We start from the raw sequence: 23123 nt of genomic DNA, 5'->3' as shown, positions 1-23123 counted from the left end.
CACCATAAAAAAAATCAGGCTTGAACATAAAAGATAACTATTTGGGAGCAGCTTCCGTCAGCTGTTCAGCTTCTTGTATGTTTATTGGATTTTTCACAGTAACAAGGGAAATACAGCAATACTTTCACTGTAACATCATTACCAAAAAGAGTTCCATAATCACCATAGGCTGTTCCAGCTGCTTTAATGGATTGCTTATTTTCTGATCAGACGGTAAAGAGGCGGGGCCCTCATGTTATTTCAATAAAACTAAAACAAATCGAAGTTAAATAACGATTGACTATTGACCCAGGGACTCTGATTGGTGGTGATTTTGGGAATTTGGTTGCAAACTTTTGGATTTAATTTTGCAAAAAAACCGCCATGCCAGACAAGCTCCAACCCAAAAACTTGGCAGATGATAACGCAAACTCATTAATTTTTATCAATCTTTTTATTATTGATAGATCATTTTTAAAAAAAGTATAATTTTTTTAATACGAATGCGCAGAACTCGTACTACATTATAAGTGATATAAAAGCACAAACTGGAATGTAATGATGATGGCAAATGTACATATGGTGAAAAACATTATAAGCTGTCTACAAAATGAAGTGGTAAAGAAAAAAGTCAATCAGTGGTAAATATACATTAAATAAAAATTTAAAGAATACAAAGTTAGTCACTTAGAAATAAAGAATCATATTCCTTTCCCACTCAATTCAGAAAATTTGGTTAGTTCAGTTTAATGGTGTTATTGGCACCTCCAACACATCAGCGCCTGGGAAAGGAAAATGGTACCAATAAATATGAACATTTAGAGTCAAAAGTTCATCAGCAACTGCAACAGTGGGTCACATGAACCAACTACTAAAAATTACGAAAAGAGAAAATTCAGAAAAAAATAATAGCAGTCTACTCGTGTGTTTAGACTCAGGCTATTGAAACTCTTTGCAATATCATGCTGGGTCTTCACAAAAGGATATGCCACTAAATACTTACAATTTGCTTATCAGTTATCAACAATCATATATATAGTGATGAAGATAAAACAATAAAACAATAAACACAAACAACAAGTAAAACAATAGTCACAGAAACACACATGAATTATCACTTTTGACGAAAGATCCCAGCCAGGGCCTAGGCAAATCAAATTATCTCATAGGAAGACAGTCATACAGAAGAGGGTATAATGAGATATAGCACGACAGAAGATACAACATGATCTGAACCTACAACAAAGAGGAAATCAATCGTCCCTTCAGTATCCCCAACCAAATGATTTGTTTGTTCTTTGTAACTACTGGCTTTACAGCGCTTGCAACACATTTAGGTCATATCAGCGCCAGTAAAAAGGAAAATTGGATAGTAAAAGCATTCTCCATAAACAATTAAAAGTAAAAGGACTTGAGGAAAAAGTAAGACAAAGGGGAATGAAATGGTTCAAATAGGGAACAGACGTAGATTCCAACATCACACTAACAGTGTACTTAGAGATCACCTAAATGTTTCACCCAGTAACCAGCACAAGACTCCACAAATAGAATGTTAAAAATATAAAACAACAGTAAATAACAGAAAGATGATTTGCAATGAAAAATGTATCTCCAAAAACCTATAAAAACACATACATTTGATTGTTTTCCTCCCAGCCAAGATCAGGACAAAACTAAGTAATCTCATTCCAAGACAAAGACAGAAAGCAATTGGAAAACATGTATAGGGCCATAGAAGACAGCAAGTACCTCCATGCCCACTATGGGAGGTCAGGAACCCCACCCGAATGATCATTGGAGAAACAGAGTGGACATTTGGTTAAACAAAAACAGATAAGATGAACAGAGATTATTTTCAGCACCATAAATTGATTTTAATCTCATTCAAATGTGGCAACTACATATCAATATTATTTGCGTAGTATCATTTTATATAAACCTTTTATTTCAGCATGCTTGCATTTGTTCCATCCTCAAAAACGCAAAAGCACAAAAAGAAAAAAAAGAAAGGATATTTTTAAAAATCCACTAACAAACAAAAAATAAAAAAAATAAATAAAAAAGGAAAGAACACCAGCAAATAACCCTCCCCCAAAACAATCCAAGATAATGTTAAAAATATCGTTGACCCCAAATAATGCAGTAATTTAATTTTCTGGTTATTCATGAATTACACACATCCTCACCAGTCATGTAAGTTAGAACAAGCCTGTATTGTAAGGTTGTGTGGGTATGCGTGAATGAATGTGTGTGTGTGTGTGTGTGTGTGTGTGTGTGTGTGTGCGCGCGTGCGTGTCTTTGTGTTTTTATATATGGCCATGGTCATAAATGTGAAATTGAGCACCTGGTTTAAAATATTCTTTTGATTATTTTAATCATTTACGGGGGTGTAAGTCATCTCTACAAATATGTGCAGGGCTCTGGAAAGGTCCTTGAAAATTAAAAAAAAATAAAATGAAATATGTTTTAAACCAGGCTTAGCATTCGAAGCTAGCAACAACATTTCAAGTGCAAAAGCTACATTTAAAATGCAGTTTTCATGTGATCAGTCTGGTGATTGCAAGGTAACAGCTGGTATTCCTCACTGATAAAAATGTATCTTTTAAAATTATTATCAGTGAGAAATTTTCACCACATTATTGGCTTAAGTAGATTAGTCAAATAGAATCACCTCTAAGATTATCCCCTAAAACAGCAGTCTTTTAACCTTATGGGGGTAAATGAAATGAAATTAAGATCAATATGATTGGTGAATTATACTTTTGGATAATGTATACCAAAAACTTCATGACGGAAACACGACCACCAAACTTATAAACAGATTGAGGAATGCTACACTCCTGAAAGCTTCTATCGTGGTATTCACTTTAGATTTGTGGAGGAATAACATTAAAGACAAGGGATTGGTAAATCAGAATCAGCTCACACATATACAGGTTGGCAAAACACATATCGCCTCAATTTCAACCCAAATCACAAATAAATGTATACAAAAATTGTAGGTACTGGGTTGAAAAGGAATTTTCTTCCTTGTCAGAAAACAATACCAGTTGCAAAAAGTTCAGACAATGAATGCTGAAAAGTAAAATATGTTTGTTTGTTTTTAACGGTTTTACGGCGCTTGCAACACATTTAGGTTATATCAGCGCCAGTAAAAAGGTAGAAAATGGGATAGTAAAAAGTTCTAGAATTACAATTAAAGCACCCAAGAGAAAGTAAGACAAAGGGGAACTGGGAACAAATAGGGATCAGATGTAGATTCCAAGAGCATACCACCAATGTACTTAATTTGAGATCACCTAAAAGTCTCATCCAGACACAAGCACAGGCCCCAACTAAGAGGAATACACTCAAATGTTTACCAATCATATAATATAATATGCAAACTAAACATAATACAATGCATAACAGAGAGATGATTTACAAGGAAAAAAATATCATCTCCCAAAACAATAACTATGCATTTGACTGTTTCCCTCCCAGCCAGGACTCCGGAAAGGGCCAGGACAAAACCAAGTAAACTCATTCCAAGACAAAGACAGAAAGCATGTTGGAAAACAGATATAAGGAGATAGAAGACACAGTATGTACCTCCCTGCCCGCAACGGGAGGTCAGGATCCCCACCCAGAAAAGTAAAATAAGTTACATAACAAAATTATTATCCGTGTCAGACTACAACAGGCTCCAAACTCATTAAATGTGGGGCTGAATACCGCTTTATGTATTTTGTAATATATTTACACTCACAGAATCATCAAACTGATAAGAGGGTGATGAACAGTTGCATTAAAATACATTTTCGAATTCTGCAAAAAGAAAAAAAAAAATAGATCTCAGATTAAGAATTCCATTTATCATATTCTGCTCGTCAAAACACGGACTTGACTCTCATCTATCACATATCACAGAATGAAGATCAAAATAATATATATGACTTGATTAGTCAATTTAAATAATCAAATCCAATAAATGATGAATGCTTCAAAGTAAAAGAAGTGGGAAAAGATATAGAAAGTATAATCTGTATTAGAGAACTTATTACATATCTGGCTTAGAAACGTTTTAAGTACTTTGTAATACATTAACAACTACTTGAAGATCAGAGAAGTGAAAACTTAGAAGCAAAATCATGAAGGAGACTTACTAAAAAGGGCCTTTATTCCCTTTTTAATTGTCAGTAAAAAATAATAATCAACTTTGTAGATGACCACACACTGCATGGTAGTTCTATGATTATGATGTAAGTATCCTGTGTGTTGATGCTGAATTTATTTTCATATTACTCTTGATTCCTCATAGGAGAGCAACTTTGTTTTATTAACACACTATTTAGGACTGCATCAATGAATTTAAATATGCAAGAGTGTGAAAAAAATGTTAAAAAATCAAAACCTTCTCTCTTCATTAATAATAGTGGCTGACTTGTCGGAAGTAAATCGTGACTCTCATGAACAAGTCATATACATATATAAAAAATAACAAAAGATGACAGGAAGTCATATGCATTGTAAACACCCGTGAAAAATAGAGCATGAACTTATGAGAAACCTTCCCTGCACCAGTGCATGTGTTGTGTCCCTTAGCTCGACATTTTAAAATTGACCACCAGCTTTAACAATGTTGGTGAAGAAGACTGAACACAATAAAAAACAACTGGAATTACCAAGAGCATAAATTCAAAGTGTCTTCCATCTTCCATAATTGCATAAGATCATGTTCCAGCATAAAAAAGGTCGCAATTTTTGGGGAGGTTTTTAAAAATCTTTTAATCTGATGTGACAACACATCCCTTATCAAATTTAATAACTTCCCAAAAACTTCAGCTTGAACCAAACGATGATACGTCTGATTGCCACCTATGGAACTGACTTAACATAACTTCATGCCAGATTTTCACTGTGTTTTCTGTTATAATCTTACTAACGACTGAAGATGCACAATCTTGATATAACATTTATCAATAGATTAAAAGACAAAATATGTTTCTGTCTATTGTTAGCTTAGGAGACTCAATCTCTTGATTAAAAAGAACTACCAATAATTTTTAAAACAAAATAAAAAAATAAATAAATTGGTAGCCAGAATCACATGCAACATATCCAAGATATTAATAAAAATAAAATACATGACTACACAAATGACTAAGTTTACTTATTGTAATGACACGAGAAAAAAATAATCAAGAGATATAGTTTACAAAATGCATGCTGGAGAGTTTCATTACAAAACATATTATTCTCAAAATCCTGACATTTTTATTTATTGTTTATAATGACGCTATGAGTATGAGAAGAATCAAATATCATTCTACCTTTTTCACAGTAACCTTTAAAACTTCTTATATTTTGGTAACATTTTATCATTTCTCATGAACCACGCAATATACCAGATGACTTTTTGTTCACAAAGTGCAGTGGAGACCATAAAGCCAGCCAGAGATTCGAATATTTAGAGCCTCCGGCCACAACTCCAACATCAAGTTATCTATCTTTGGTAGTAAAAGTGAAGCTAAGGGCAGCAGTAGTAAAGATAGTTGTGGTGGTGGTAGTGGTAGTGGTAGTAGTAGCAGTAGTATTAGTAGTAATAGTAGTGGGAGTAGTAGTTGCACCTGCTGTAGCAGCAGTGGTAGTGGAAGTAACAATAGCAATAACAATGGCAGTGGCGTTGGTGGCCATGCACTCATTAAAATTTCAATTGTATTTTAAGCAGATTGCTTACAAACTTGCCTGTTACTGTTTCAAGTGCAACCACTGCTCCCAACAACTTGTCATCTCTCCTTTCTATCTACAATCCGAATTGCTCTCTTCACTAATCTACTTCTCTGTACTTGGAACTGTTTGATTCCTAAGTCAAATTTTTCACGACGTGCTTTCACATATTCTGCTCCTTCGGTGTGGAATGCTCTACCGTAATTCTCTGTCCTCCCTTAAAGCCTCTTTGAAGAATATTTTTTTCCAGTTTTCGGCAAGTGATTTTATTGATTTTATTGAAGATTTATATGATCGCATGTGTATATATGTAAAACCGCTTCCAAGCACTTTTGGTGGAAAGGGGCGCTATAGAAATTACGCATTATTATTATTATTATTTTTTTTTTTTTTCATAAACGAGTCACAATCACTGAATTTTTGCCTTTCATTGAAAGAAAAGAATATACAGATTGGGTGAATATCGAATTTGGTGGATATCAAATATTTCGAGGAAAAACACAAAATCAATGACGTCTGTTTAGTATTCAATAGTGAAAAGAACATGTGTTGTATAGTGCCCTATGATTGATGTTTGAGCAAAAAAAGAATTAAAACATGAATAGAATAAGCAAGATGAAAATCAGACACTTTCTCCAATCTCTGCTATTTGGATATAATTCATTTTACATTCTGTCATTCAGCGGTTTTATGTACTGCTATCTTATGGCACTAGACAAAATTTTATATGCTCAAAAACCAACTACTAAACAAGCAAAATACGAATATTAACAAAAGTGGTTATTTGTCACACAATTACATGATTGCAATGTCATTTTTTAAAAACATGTTTAAAGCTAACTAAGTAAAAAGATTTATTGTTTTCAATCTAAACAATGTCTTTTAGATTCAAAACAAAAATGGATTGATTGAATGGGATGACGCAAAATGAAATCTTGGCTGACATTTTTAAAGGTATTAATGGACACAGATGATTTTAGTGTTTAAGTTCAATCCCTCAATCCCGTTGATTCCAACCATGAAAGTTGCAGCTTTATTTTAGCAAAGATTATCAGTTTGCTTTGCCTATGAGGATGAAGATCTCACTGAAGTTTCATCAAATAAGCGGGTTCCATTGAAGCTCATATTCTGTAACTCTACATAACTCAAAGACGTGAAATGACTTCAAAAAGGAAATTTAACAAAAATAAAATAGAGCCATATTTGTGCTCCACCGTCTCAAAATGGCATTATGTTGGAACAAACTAGTTGCTGGAAATTGAAAGTATAACCACACATATGATACAATGGGTTGATTTCTATTCGTTATGGTGGAGAATAAATACTATTTTCTAAATTGCAGAAATTTTATAGGTTGTATTTCTCATCATTTTAATTCTAAATTTATTTTTATGGGTTCAATTCATCCCAACATAATACCATTTTGAGAAGAAGCGTCACATTTAAACTTTGAGCTCTGGACATAAACTTTTCAATTTAATACCTTTGATAACATCAAGACCCTTTTAAACACATTAATTAAATACATCTCAGCAATTACAATAAGACTAAGTGGGATGGAGATATGTATTTATTTTATCTTTCTAGATAGATCAAATTATACACTACTCTTTAAACTTAAGAAGAGCATAATCAGTAAAGCCATTTGCTCACCCCATCACAAACCCCAATACAAAATGTATCTAAAATATGAAATACAAAATTACTTGAAAGGGGCAAATATTTACATTTACAAAATACTGTTTTGAAATTAATGCAAAAGTTTAAAACATTTTTAAATAATGCATTACTAAGGCATTTGAACAAAGATAAATGGATTTTAAAAAATCACTAGATATTAAACTACTTTCATAAATGAAAGCATGGCTAAAAAAGAATAAATTAACATTTTCTTCTGGATGAAGTTACTGATTCTATTTGTGTTTTATACTCAATTCATCAATAATAGCTTGTCTTTTCACGTCCTCCGTTCTCAAAATAACAGGATGCTGATCTGTAGACATTAACTGACGAGGCAGATCTACAGTTAGCAATCCTGGTAGTTCATTCTGATCTTCCACACTTTCTAGGGTTGTGCAATCATGAAGGGATTTGACTGACATGCGAATTTGTGTTTTATCATTGACAATTTTGAATTTGTAGCAATTGGCAAATGTTGGAGTCACTCGTGCAAATTGCCTGAAGCTGGGAATTTTATCTGGCAAGTTGCTACCTGTGATTTCAATCTCTCCACCAACCCCAATAAAACAGCGGATACCCACAATGCTGTCAAAGATTTTATATTCTGTAGGTCTAAGGTAGATATCTAAGCCAGTATGATAATCTTCAGCCTGCCGATTCTTCCGATTCAGGAACTGAACACGGCCCTGAATTGAAATCTCTGACGTTGGAGCATATAAACCTTTAGATACAATAAATGAAATGGGTTCGGCAAGAATGATAGCCTCTGTGCTGGCTAAAATTGAACTCTTCTGTATGTGAAATCCAACTTTAAGCCATGCACCTGGATGAAACATTTTTTCATCCCTTATTAACACATAATGATCTACTTTATTTCTTGAGAAATGCCTGTACTGACTGAGCAGCGTTTCAAACCGTTGGTGATTCAAGTCAAAATAGACCCCATGAGGAGGGAATCTGTAGGCAATGTACATGACATCTTCATTGACAACCCTATCACCTTCGTCATGCCAAATCATAAGGCTGGAATGATGGACATTATCACACAACCACTTCAACTGGGGGACAGAGTTATGGATCAGGGAGAGACGGGCCTGGAAGAAAAGAATAAAGGAAAAGAATACGAACAACTGCCATTATTAAAAAATTGAAACTTTACTTGACTCAAAAAAATGTAAAGTGTACATGTTTATACATATGAATCTAGCTACAAAAGAAGCCAAATTTGTTTTTTAAAATGATGGTTATGGGTTTATACTAGATTTTTTTAAAAATACAAAACATGATGCCCTTATGCCACGACATCATAAGATATCGTTGCCTACGCATTTCACAAAGGAATATAGATAATTCATCAAACAAGATGTCTGATGTCAACAGGAATCACCCATGTTGCCCAAGTGGGCAAATTGGGGGTTAATCTTGCCCAAGGAAAAAACAAAAGTGACTGAAGCGGGGCTCAAAACCCGGGACCCTCTGGGTCACAGTGCAATGCCGTAACCACTTGGCCACTTCGCCCCCTTATAGTAGATTACCTAGAAAAAACAAGTAATAAAGTCCAGAAATCCCCAAGAAGGACTGGTTCAAACTACGAGGTAGAGGAAGTCACAATGAAGGAAGCCTCATTGTGACTCCTATCCTCTGTTTTCCATCCAAACTTTAAAAATATCCAACATTGTCATTATCACAGACTCCAAATAAGTTCTCCAAGCACTAGAATCAAATAGACTCTAAAAATCCTTGTGCTTTTAAAAAGTGCAATATCCACTTAATGTACTTGAAGTGCTTTACAAGGGGTCCCAGTTGGACAAGATATGAGGCCTGTGAGGCAACAGAAAAAGAAATACTGTTACTGGCCAGCTACTCATTTAACATTTCATCTTGTGGAGAGAATGTGAGCAAAGCACCGACCAGAATGGGACTCAAACCAGAGACAAAAAAGGCAACAATATAAAGTAATTTAAAGGGCTAATAAAACGCCCATAAATTTCGTAGGAAAGAAACAATTTTCATTTCGTAATTTGCTTAATATAAATAAATGCGGACAATCTTATAAACCATGTTGTCCATGAAACATTGTCAATACTCTGATGATTTATTCACATGGCCTAAAACTGAAGTTCTAAAACTAAATTGAGCTATACACAACAGGTTGTGAGAGACACATAGTCAGTGGGCCGTCAGAAATCTAATGTATTCTTGAAATATCAATCTATCAAATTAAAATACAAAGGGAAAAAAGTATTGATTTAGAATGCTGTGCACTTGCATAAAATTGTCAAATTGAATAGAATGTCAAATCATTGCATAGCAGATGACAAATCGGAAGAATAAGAAACTAGAAGATAAGAAAGTCTGTTGACAAGCTTGTTCTTCCGATTGGACAAATAAAATAGAATAAGTTGAAAAATATTGATATATTTCATTTTTCATAAAGTATTAAAATCTGTGAGGAAATGATATACAAACCTGAAATAATGACACTTAAGCTAAATAAATACATTATACATGCTACTTTTTGCAGGTAAAGGCTGACCTGCCAATTCATCTAAACTGGTGCTATTCGTGATTCCCTTCATCAAATGACAAATCATTATTATTACTATTATTATTATTATTATTATTATTATTATTATTATTATTGTTATTATTATTATTATTATTATTATTATTATTATTATTATTATTATTATTATTATTATTATTATTATTATTATTATTATTATTATTATTATTTTTCATTATTATTATTATTATGATTATTATTATTATTATTAGAAGTAGTAATAGTAGTAGTAGTAGTAGTAGTAGTAGTAGTAGTAGTAGTAGTAGTAGTAGTAGTAGTAGTAGTAGCAGTAGCAGTAGTAGTGGTGATGGTATAAGTAGTAGTATTATAATTTACATAATAGTTATCACTATTATTGTCATTTACTGTTCCTGATTGCATTGGTGCGGTGCAAACTAGTAACCAACCACTAAGTCGCTATTATTGCTCTATTTTCCTTGTGCTCACTCCTCTCAAAAACTACTCTGCCTGTAGTAGGATAATTTAAAAAAATAAAAGAAGAAGAAGAAAGAAAGAACGATTATATAATTAAAACAACTAAAACGAAACAACCCCCCCCCCCCCCCAAAAAAAAATGAGGTCAAGAAAGAAGCACTCTGGAACTGTTACTCATCTTTCCACAAGATCATGGGAATAACAGAATAACACGACTGCAAAAATGACAATATTTTGAGGATTCTTCAAATGATTTCCTTTTTAATTAGAATACCATTAAAACCCAAGTCCACCGACCTGAAAAACAACAAGCTGGTCATCGCCAACCCACTCCTGTGCTAGGTCCATCATGTCCCATACCATCTGCCAGGTATAAGCACTTTGACTCAAGTCTGTATGGGTACCAGTGGTCCAACCCAATGACACAGTACATCTAAAATTATTTTTTTTAAAACAACACATTATAAATTCAGTGGAGAGAGTTAGGGTTGAACAGAAAAAAAAAAAAGCTGATTGTCTTGATGAAGAGATGTCAGCGAAAAATTTACTTATTGTGTTACAACAAATCCTTTCAATTGAGGAAAATTAATTTTGATTCTTAAACTTTAAAAAAATTAAAATTTTCTTACTCAAATCGGTTTGGCTTTAAACTAACTTTTCTTCACCTAATTCAATCCACCATAGTACCAGATCAACGTGGTGGGTCACATTTGTTTTGTTTATTTAAGCAGCGATTATTTGGGCAATACTGCACTATTATAGAAAAGAAAGAAAAAAACTCTACATTAACACTAAATTTTCACTCTTTCCTTTGTATTTTTGATCACCTCATACTTCAGGTTATCTCTCTTCACTTTCCACCTACCTATATTTAGATATATCTATGCTGTCTTCTTTAAAAGGTCAGGTTATGAGCAGAGCAGATTTCTACATATAGTTTCCATTTGTTTTTAATGATACAATCCAATGACCTTTGCTCCTGGACAGCGTCTGACAGTATAACTGCCAGTTGATGCTAATTTTAAATTATCATTTTCCTTTCATAGAATTTTAACAGTCAAAAAAATATTATAATACTTTCATATAAATTGCAATAAATTTTGTTATTGCCTCACAGTGCAGTCACTCTCCTAAAAAAAAAGAACAAAAAAAAAACAAACCCAAAAGGCAATGCATAGTAGAAATAATACAATTGAACGATATGATCAAAATAGAGTATATGGCTTGCATTGTGAGATGCATGAAATAATAGCAAGTATAGTTACTTTGGAAAGAGTCTCTTGAGGGCTTTGAAAAATCTGTGGTAGTCAATGGGAGGAGGGCCTCCATAGGGCCCTTGTAAAATGTCAACATGGATCCAAACAGGATACTTGATTGGATTCTGCAAAAAAAAAAAAGAAAAAAAAAAAGAAAAGAATTTTGACATTAAAATGGACACTTTACACATTTAATGAGAATGTATGCATTAACCTTATCTCATGAAAAATAAAGTCAAATGTACACTCGACGACAATAGCGAATTGAATATTAGTGGATAAAATCATAATCAAGCACTGAAAAGTATTTGCTTGTGTTAAATGTTGATATTCAGTTGTACATTCACTTCCATGGCAAAACGGTTGATAAATATACATGTATGAATGAAAAGGAAATTTGAGAACTAAAAAATAAAAAAAATAATAATCCATCAACCTGTTTGTGAAAGTCATTTAGAATCTGAAGCGATATTTCAACAGCCTCCATGGAGTGTAGGTGAATCTTGATGCCTTTGGATCCAAATTTCACCTCATTCAGCCAGTCCTTCAGGGTGAAATCACTGTCAAGATCTGTTCCTTTTTCAGATGGCCTGGACATTACAGGGATCAATGCCTGAGATTTACTGCCCTGGCCATACAATTGAACATCTCCAGCAATCATGTGAACAGTCTCATCTGAAACCATGGTATTGATTTCAAATTATTTCCCATAAAAATTAATTGTTCGATTAAATGGTTCAATAATCAATCATTTCATACAAGAAAAATAGAAAACCGTTGTAATTAACATATATTCTTTCCATATAAAAGCCTTTAGAATTGACTGCATACATTAATCTTCTATGTCAATCAAATAGATCTTTAATTTCCACGAAAAGCAAGAACAACATCAAAGCTAAATGCTTTACCATAGCTATAATATTTATGCAACTTCACATTTTATAATTGTTAATCTTTACAAAATTTCTGAGTACATGTTCATTAACAAAAATATTATTTTTAACAAATACATAAAACTATCTATTCTATACTTGTAAAAATACATGATAACCATCTGTTATCCCCTGTTGAATATCAAAGGTAGAAACATTGTTTATTTCTTTTTGTATGAGCCTCTATACTAGTGTCTGATGTATTACTCAATGGATATCCTAAAAGCTCAGTTGTTAAAGCACTCGTTACACAACCATGATGACCAGGATCAGTCCCGGGTGAAATCGCAATTTTTGTTGACCCTCTGTCCATCCAGCTGTTAGATCTCGTGGAAAGTACTTTGTGATAAATTAGTGTCCTATCTAAAGGGTAGCAAGCAATTGCTATTGTTTGTCTAATACTATAGATACTGTGATAAACTCGACTCCATGGCTCCATCATGATCTGATCTTTTAAACAAATTTATATTCTACTGATTTACTAATCAAAAAATTATAGGTGAGACAAACATTGTCTTGACTATGAGATTAATATATCGATACATAATGTGATTGCCGGAAACAAAAAAAAAGATAACAGTGAATGGTTGTGAAGACTATCATGTGATGGTGGTGATAATAAAGTTTATGTTGGGGTCTCAATCCATATTGGAATTTCAGGGGAGTTCCTTGATTTTGCAAAGTGCTATATAGCACAAAAGGAGAATGACAGATTGCAGCGTTCAGAATACCTTACTGAAAACTGGGGAGAGTTCTTTGTTGCTTGTTTGTTTTTTTCGTCCATCCTTCTGTTTCATTATTAATCCCCCCAGTCACTCCCTTGGACAGAATGGATGATGACATCTCTTGTGTTCCTTGATGGATTATCTATAATATTCCCTAATTGAATGCTTATGTGTTAAGCATTTTATGATGCTGCCAGAAGGGTTGAATTATTAGTTTTTTTAATTTATTTTTTTCAACGCAAATAATAATGCAGCCAGGGACCACAATCAGGGTAGAACATCTACATGATGTTTTGATGAAAAAAAATATTACCTTCCACAGCTTTCTTGACAGAATATAAACTATTTGCCTCTCTTGCCCATTTTATCTTGCTGGCATCGCTGCTCACACTAAAAAATATCAAGCATCCAACATCAGGACCAACATGGAAATAAGGCAACCGTGGCAAGAGGAATTGAGGAATGAAACCTGAAAGAGTTTAAGTTGATGTTAATAATAATAATAATAATAATAATAATAATAATAATAATAATAATAATAATAATAATAATAATAATAATAATAACTATTATTATTATTACCATTATTATTATAACGAAGATAATTTGAGCTTCAATCCTAAACATTCTAAATTTTTCAAAGATGCAGGTTTTTGACAGACACAAACAGTGCAAACCCTGGATAACAACATCGCCTGGAACCGGAAAATTATGTCTTTATCCAGCGGTGTCGTTATTCTGGGATTTTCAAAATGGCAGGAAAAGGGGGTGTGGAGAGATCCAAGATAATAGCAATGTGATGTGCGGACCAGTGCCTGTGATACGATATGTTCAAACCACATTATAATGAGATTATATCTTGTTGAAAAATGGTTCACTCTACAATACATATTGTTATTGATTTCATCATAAACACTGCTCAAACACCATTTTCCTCTGTTATTAATCAGGGCTTGGGACCAGCATGAATGCATTTGTTTTATGTTCAAAGTTTATTCAATCTTAGGCTTTCGCCAATAAATCACACAATTTGATGACAACATACATGAAAGTGGAAAAAAATGGTAAATGGAACGAAAAAATAAACTGATACCACTCATAACCATAAAAAATACAACAATCGTAATACCACATATATGTACAATAATAATAATAATAATAATAATAATAATAATAATAATAATAATAATAGTAATAATAATGATAATAATAATAATAATAATAATAATAATAATAATAATAATAATAATAATAATAATAATAATAATAATAATAATAATAATAATATGAAATAAAATTAATAATACAACGGAAGACATCTTAATTCTCTCTTGATTCTTCAGCAGGCTTATCAGCAATCGGCGATCAGTAGTGACACTGTCGATAGTGCCAGAGCTATGTGGTATGACACTCGCTTTTGGTTCGGAAAGTCCTGGGTTCGAGCCTCGCTTGGCGCATAGTTGAGTCCTTGGAGAAGGCTCTTTACTCACATTCTCTCACCATACTCAGGTGTAAAATGAGTACCTGGCCGTTAACAGCGTTGTCTTTGTCAGAAAAAATCGAAATATATCGAAATATATCGCCTTAGGCCCCTACTGCACTAGGACAGGACTGTCCCGGGACGAATTTCTGTACATGGTTTCATCACATACAATTATTTTTTGAATTGTTCTTGCTTTTTTATATTCAGAATTGAAATAAATAAATAAATAGATAACAATATAAAATTGAATGTAATCTTCAGTTTAATATACGAAAACAGATAAAACGGATGTTTCAGGTTTCCCCTTTATCAACAAAATAGGATGAATTAGACACTACAGACGAATGAGATAATGTGGTAGTGGCGTTGTTAAGATGCAAAAACATAAACATTGATGGGCAGAAAATAGTAGCTACTTAGTGAGGAAGCACAAATTAAAATAGAGCAATAGAAATTTATAAAAGGTGTGCAATTAATTAAGTCAAAAGAGGGGAGGCGGGGAGGAACTGTGTAATGCAGTATAGAAAGTGAAATAAAATAAAGTGTAGACTATTGTTTGAAAATAAATACAATGGAATTGTAAATAAATGCAAAATATAAGGGATGTAGGTATAAGTATACTCATCAGTGACAGTAGCAGCAGCAGAAGCAACAGTAGAACTTTTAGTAGTAGTAGTAGTAGTAGTAGTAGTAGTAGTAGTAGTAGTAGTAGTAGTAGTAGTAGTAGTAGTAGTAGTAGTAGTAGTAGTAGTAGTAGTAGTAGTAGTAGTAGTAGTAGTGTAGTTTGTTTGTTTTGTTTTGTTTTTAAGGGTTTTACGGCGCTTGCAACACATTTAGGTTATATCAGCGCCAGTAAAAAGGAAGAAAATGGGATAGTAAAAAGTTCTAGAATTACAATTAAAGCACCCAAGAAAAAGTAAGACATAGGGGAACTGGGAACAAATAGGGATCAGATGTAGATTCAAAGAGCATACCACCAATGTACTTAGTTTGAGATCACCTATAAGTCTCATCCAGACACAAGCACAAAATCCAACAAAGAGGAATACACTCAAATGCTTACATTATACATTGAAAATTGCAAATATAATAATGCATAACAGAGAGATGATTTACAAGGAAAAAAACATCATCTCCCAAAACAATAACTATGCATTTGACTGTTTCCCTCCGAGTTAGGACTCCGGCCAGGGCCAGGACAAAACCAAGTAATCTCATTCCAAGATAAAGACAGAAAGCATGTTGGAAAACAGTTATAAGGGGATAGAAGACACAGTATGTACCCCCCTGCCCACTATGTAGTAGTGTAGTAGTAATAGTAGTAGTAGTAGTAGTAGTAGTAGTAGTAGTAGTAGTAGTAGTAGTAGTAGTAGTAGTAGTAGTAGTAGTAGTAGTAGTAGTAGTAGTAGAGGTAGTAGTAATAGTAGTAGTAGTAGTCACTGTCATCATCGTAGAAGTAGTAGTAGTAGCAGTAGCAGTAGTCGCAGTAGTAGTAGTCGTAGTAGTAGTAGTAGTAGTAGTAGTAGTAGTAGTAGTAGTAATAGTAGTAGTAGTAGTAGTAGTAGTAGTAGTAGTAGTAGTAGTAGTAGTAGTAGTAGTAGTAGTAGCAGTAGTAGTGGAGGTAGTAAATAAATTGGAAAACAAAAGTTGCTGAAGTAAAAATATGAAAAGTTGAACATAGGGATGCAGAAAATAAAGACAGGCATTGCAACTTTGCCAAGTCTGGGACATTATTGTCCTAATGCGGAAGGGGCTATATTTTTCTACTATCACAAATGATATGTTACGGATTTGGGACAGGACTGTCTCATTACACTTTGAGACTTCAGCCCATTTTCTAGCTAATATCTGGTAATCGAACAATGCATATTTGAATTTAAGTTGCCATCCCAGTTGGGATCAGAATTCCTATTCATGGATTCATAACACATTTTTGCTGCTTAAGGGTTTTACTGCGCTTGCAACACATTTAGGATATTTCAGCGAAAGTAAAAGGGAAGAAAATGGGACAGTCAAAATATTCTAGATTTACAATTAAAGCATCCAAGACAAATTAAGACAAAAGGGAAGGCTTCTAATAAGGAATAGATGTAGATTCAAGAGCGCATTATCAGTGTGCTTATTTGAGATCACCTTAAAGTTTCATTCAGACACAAGCACAAGTCTCAACTAAGAGGAGCACGCTCAAATGTTTAGAAATTATGATACTCAAGACAAAAAGAATATAACAGAGAGATGGTCAATAGCTCAGTTGGTAGAGCATTCACTTCACATCTAAGGTGACAGAAGTCAGAGATTTTTTTCTGACCCTCCTGTCCACCCACCAGTGATTGGGAAGCTGGGTTTGTTGGTTCTGATGGAAAAAAACTTTGCAATAGACTTGTGTCCTAACCAAAGGGTAGCAAGCAATTGCTATTGTCTGTTTCAGCTATTGACGCTGGGATATACTCCGGGTCCATGGGCCTCATGGTCATAACAGAGATGATTTAAAAGGAAAAAAGTACCATCTCTGAAAAACAATAACTATTCTTGTTTTCTTATGAACCTAAATGGATTAATTCCCCAATCTCTAAGAGTTTGTCATTGGTGGAATATCTGGAGGGAAAATAAACCAAAATCCCAGAAATTGTTCTGCTGATTTCTGTAGGCCATAAAGTCATAAAGAGTTTTAATACTAATAATATTGAAGCCATTTTAAATTGTTATTTGGCTGCATTTGGGGGATACAGATAAAATCTGGGATATCTAAAGCTACGGCAAAACTTTCAAAGATTGAAAACAAATATTTTTTTCTGGTAGAATAGGCAATATAGATAAATTTGTTTGTTCCTTTGGGAGACCTTCCTAGCGCTAGCAATTCTTTCAATTTGTATTTTCACCATGGTAGACCTGTAAATGAGCTCTAAAAAGATTGACTGAAACTGAAACTCTTCGTTTCGGAAAAATTCAAAGAATCGAAATTAATAGTAATCAGCAAGCGCACTTGAGGAAAACAATGGCAGAAAACTAATTTGTGTGGGAATTAATTAGGCTACCTACCATTGTTCCTTATAATTAGTACCCAATCAGTGAAGAAATGGTCAACCAGTTTGTTTACAATGTGAGGCAATCAAGGTGTGCTTGTAGCAATCATATAACTTTTGATTTCAAGGTGTCTACATAACGCACTTCCAGCGTTAGCATTTTACTTTTTCGTACTTTGACTTTCCACCATGTAAATGTGGTCAATTTTGGCTTAGACGAAACAGTGAAATTTATCGCTTGGCGGCTCAGTTAAAATTGGCTACCATTGGGATCACGACAGGTTTGGAAAGTGAAAACATAATTTCACGACGGCTGTGTGGAAATACACTGGGATGTGTTCAGATACGGCAATTGGATTCAATAGTCTGATGTCATGTCGCCCAGCAACAGCGGCCATAGTGGTTCTAAACAAAGATAATCGGTACTTTGTATTCTTCATGCTGGCTAGAACTTTTCATATGTCTTGTGATCAGAATGTGTAAAAGTCAAAACATGATCATGTTTCCTTCTCAGGAAACCCTAGAGACCTAAACAACCGCATCACAACAACTGAAGTTAGAAATAGCATAAAGTGCCTAAACAATAACAGATCCCCAGGCGAAGATGAAATTCCCGCTGAATTGCTGAAATGCGGTACCCTCTCCCTGGATCTGAGCATTGCAAACATAATGAACAAAACATTCTCAACACACAAAGACTGGGACATAAACAGCGGTGTCCTAATTACAATACAAAAACCAGGAAAAACGAAAGGACCCGTAAACAACCTGCGCCCAATAACATTACTGAATACCATAAGAAAAACACTGTCAACTATTGTCCTCAACAGAATTAGACCGAAAATAGAAAAATATCTATCACATAGCCAAAGCGGGTTTCGCCAAGACCGAAGCACATCGGACGTTGTATGGACACATAAATGGTTGGCAGCAAAGGCACTCAAAGAAAACATATCCATAACAATAACCGGAATCGATATGTCCGCAGCCTTTGATACGATCGACAGAGGAAAACTTTTGGAGATATTAACAGACATAGTAGACAAAGACGAGCTCCGAATAATCCGATTTCTCCTCAGCAACACAAAGATACAACCAAGGATATACGGGGCCACAAAACAGACGCAGTTCGAAAGTAACATCGGGACCCCCCAAGGAGATAGTCTGAGCCCGATTCTGTTCACAATATACTTAGAACACGCTCTGAAAGAAGTTCGAAAAGTCATTCCAAAACCAACGACTCATATTGAGAATGCAATCCCTAGAGAAATCGCCTATGCAGATGATGTCGATTTTATTGGATCAACACCAGCAAATATAGACATCATACAAAATACCCTCATGAAATATAACCTCCAAGTCAATGCCATTAAAACCGAATTTACAACAATATCGAGGAACAAAGAGGAATGGAAAAGAACAAAGAAAGTCGGCTCACTAATTGGAGACACCGAGGATGTACAAAGAAGAAAACAGCTATCAAACGCCGCACTCAGTAAACTCACCAATGTATGGATTAGAGGTGACAAAATAAAGAGAAAAACCAAATTGAAACTGTACCGTGCTCTTGTAAAACCGGTACTTCTGTATAACTGTGGCACTTGGGCGTTGACAAAATCCAAAGAAGAACATCTGGATGCCTTCCATCGCACACAGCTAAGAAGGGTACTGGACATCAAATACCCAAAAAAGATCTCAAATGAATCACTCTATAAGATCACAAAAGAAAGACCAATCTCCCTTGACATTTTACAACAACGATGGCAACTTTTCGGTCACATACTACGCAGGGACAAAAACATACCAGCTAACCAAGCCATGTCGGGATACTTCCAAAAACACGGGAACCTTTTCAGAGGAAGACCGATCACAACACTCCCTGTGATCCTAAACAAAAACCTCACAACACTTGGACAAAGCATTAGTTTCATAACGGCAGGGGACCTTGAAAATCTGAGAACCCTAGCAGAGGACCGGCAATATTGGAGACACCTCACACAGGAAATACTGGAAACAGCCAAGGCGACCCGATCTTTCGGTTGAGACGCGAAAGGCATCTAAGTCAAGTGATCATATTTATAATGTTTTTTTCCTCTGGATACGCTTTTATGCTCGTCGGAGAAGTATTTCATATGGGAGTCCGCCATTTTTCCGATAGTTAAGAGCCAGTTACTAAGTTACCATGCGTCATTACGAGGGAATTGACGCTACGACTGTTGAAGCGTATTCTAAAAAGCATCGCTTAGCCTTGGCAATATATATCCATCATTAATATAAACAGCCCATGAGCTATGCGTAGTGCTGTGGAACATTCCTTATTACTTTACAGTCATTCGACTATGATTCATGAATTATTTCTTTTTTCATTTCTTTCTTTCCTTCTTTAAAATATTTGAATTAGACGAATTGACTGATAATTTACAGGTCTACTGTGAATCTTTTGTCAGGCGTTTATGTATTCAATTTGTCATCATATAGAAGCATTTTTAAAACTCTAGAACAAACCTCGATAGATTTGTGAAAGTTTAAAATGTCCTAATTTGACCATTGTTTTGATTCTTGGCCGCCATTTTGATTTGTGAAGTATTGAAAGGTAGTGCAAAGCAGTTCTAGAGTTTTTTTTCTATTAGGGTTAGCTCGAAATCGGAGGACTTTTTTTCTTTTAGGGTTAGTTATAAGTGGTGTTTGTTTTTCCTATTAGTGTTAGTTAAAGTAGTACTTTGGTAAACGTCCATTTGGCCCTCAAACAGGGAGCCGATAAATGGCCTAGTGGCTGTGACCCAATTTTAAATTAAATTCAGGGCAAAGCTGTATACCGCATCCATGAAATTCGTTCCAGCAAAATCCTTACTCAAATCTTAGCGGCCATTTTAGGCCAGTTTTGAAATCCAAATGGTGGTTACTACCGGAAATGCAACAGTTTCATTACGTCAGTAAATAACAAAGGCAAATAGCAAATAGAAGACAATTTTTCAGCCATTAAACTAACATAATTTTTCTTCTGCTTAAGCCTATCGTTTTTCACAATTTTGGTATCATTAGAATCGTGTTGAAAAGCACTTTATAATGATGGGGGCATATAGGTTTCATTGAGCTCAATCCAATTTGATTTTTTTAAAAACCAAAGTACCTAGTTAAAGGTACAGAACTAGGTTGTATTTTTTCTTAGGGTTAGTTGAGGGAATATTTGAGTTGTTTCCCTTAGCACTAGGAGCTTTCGGAAGGCCTCCCGTTCTTTAACTTTAAACTCCAGGTGAGCAAGGCAGTATTTTTACTATTAGTCATGGAAGTGTATGGTGGAATCTATGCAGGGTAGTAGGTATATATCTTAGTCTTAGCTTAATCTAATTTCGGAACTGACCTCCGTAGTGAATTGTCATTGTAATTGTAACGCTGCAGTAATTGTAAACAAGAAATGGCAGGTTGAGAACCGAATCAATTGAATCAACGAGTCAAATTGTTAGTGAAATACAATACTCAAAGTGAGAGCAAAAAACAATTTGGTAAAAATGTGGGGACATCTATATATATTCCAAGTAGGGACACCTGTCTCACTCTCGACTTCACTATCTAGATAGATAGATAATTAATAGATATTATTAATTAGAGATTATCTTTACCTCCATTCAATGTGTACCAAATGTACAGAGCGAATAATGCAAAAATGACTTGTGCAACGACATATTTTCTAAATTGACGGGGTAAAGGTGGCAGGTACAGCAAAGGCTGATCCCTTTGATTTTGCATTCTCATTTCGGCCCTCATTTTTTTTTTCCAAAGATCTTGGCAACACAAATATACAATCAATGGGTTGTCAGGTATTTTGACAACTAACGGGCGCTGCCATGATGAATAAATGCGGAAGTTGATCAGTTGCCAGATAGTTGTCGCCGGAGATGCCAAATAAACGATACAATTCCCTAAATGAACTACCATCAAGTGTGCTCACAATCGAGGCGCGCAGTTCTATTTCACTAATACGTATATTATACATTAACCCGACATGATAATACCTTTATCGCTCTCTTCGTGAAAGCACCAAAACAAATTTAATAAAATAATAACAAGAAATGAAAGAAGTAGAAAAGTACCAGCAGATGGGGAGGTGAATCCACCGAGGAGGATGCTTTACAGTTTACAGTTGACACCATCTGCCACTCCAAAATAAGTGGAATATGTTGAGAACAGAACTCATCGCTCAAGAGCGAGATTGCCAATAACTTACGCGGTGTTTGTGTGTTAACCTAATGGCCTTAAGAAATCGTGAGAGAAACACGGGTTAGATAAATTTACTCGTCATTGAGACAACCTGATTGGAGTGGTCGATGGCGTCGACTGTAGAGCGACCCTCTCGCGGCCAGGCAAAGGATGCCATACCAGCAGGTCTCTGGTTCAACTCTTCAAAGCTGCCAAAATTTTTATTCTCATCTGGCTTCTGGCATTTCTTTACCCCTTTGATTTCAAAGGAGCCCACTCAGCTCTTTCTTTTTTTTTTTTTTCTTTTCTAAAACCGAACTGCATATTTAGAGGGTTAATGCTCAACTTTGGATGCCCAGACCGACAAAATGAGGACACGTAGACTCATAATTCTTCAGTAAAACAATAAACTTAGATAGAAACGGGAAAATGAAATTTAATATAAACATTTACTCTTACCACTGCAGAGACAAATACAATTGTAGATGGAAGCTGTTTTCAAACGGTTCATTTCTGAGAAAGGAAGAAACTCAAGTAGTGCGAGCATTAGGTCAGATGAATAAACGCTGTCTTGCGTTATAAGTGTCTTCGATCACTTTAGCTTCTGATGATTCCACACTTACAATTATATGACGGTCTAGGCAGCAGCAGCCTCTTATGGTTCTCACACTACTATGTTATGACGAGGGACCCAATCAGCAAAGTCAGGTCCGCATTCGTGCACCGTCGCGAACCCGCCTGGTAGCATCGTCACAACACACCGTTCGACTAGATGCTCTGCCGTTTCGGGTTCTTGTCCACATCGGGTACATGTTGGACAGGTGGAAAGTCCCCACTGATGAAGCGCACTTGCTGTTAGGCAGCTCCTCGACCGAAGCCGATTCGCAGTCACCCAGTGTCTCCTCTTACTGGTATCAAAGCCTGGCAACTTCTCACCAAGCTTGTCTAGGCAGCGAATTCTCTTCCGCACATAATATGCACAATCACGAACTTGTCCGGCAGCTCTGTCACTTTGGCACTATGGTTCAACCATGTTCTCGATCTCCCGGGCCATCTCCACGAGTGCAAGTGGATGAGGCCGCCATGCTCTTGTGATGAAAGGTTGCTGCCGTTATAGTTATAGACAGATTCTGGACCT

The 23123-nt window shown here is 35.0% G+C and overlaps 1 protein-coding gene across 1 annotated transcript; it reads right to left on the bottom strand.

The window, feature by feature from the left end:
* Positions 1-418: 418 nt before the first annotated feature.
* On the bottom strand, positions 419-21653 carry LOC144976763 (menorin-like). The gene is made up of 6 exons (XM_078921169.1): positions 21409-21653; positions 13596-13751; positions 12062-12300; positions 11635-11750; positions 10667-10802; positions 419-8462 (listed from the first exon to the last, which is right to left on the bottom strand). The coding sequence occupies exons 1-6, from the start codon at positions 21551-21553 to the stop codon at positions 7602-7604; spliced, it is 1653 nt and encodes a 550-aa protein (XP_078777295.1). The 5' UTR covers positions 21554-21653; the 3' UTR covers positions 419-7601.
* Positions 21654-23123: the final 1470 nt, after the last annotated feature.

This window comes from Berghia stephanieae, chromosome 1 (genome assembly GCF_034508935.2).
Source record: "Berghia stephanieae isolate SIO BIC M18660-M18661 chromosome 1, UCSD_Bste_1.3, whole genome shotgun sequence".
Lineage (NCBI taxonomy): Eukaryota > Metazoa > Mollusca > Gastropoda > Nudibranchia > Aeolidiidae > Berghia > Berghia stephanieae.
Note: the sequence above shows the minus strand (reverse complement) of the source record. Positions and strands in the feature narration are given on the sequence as shown.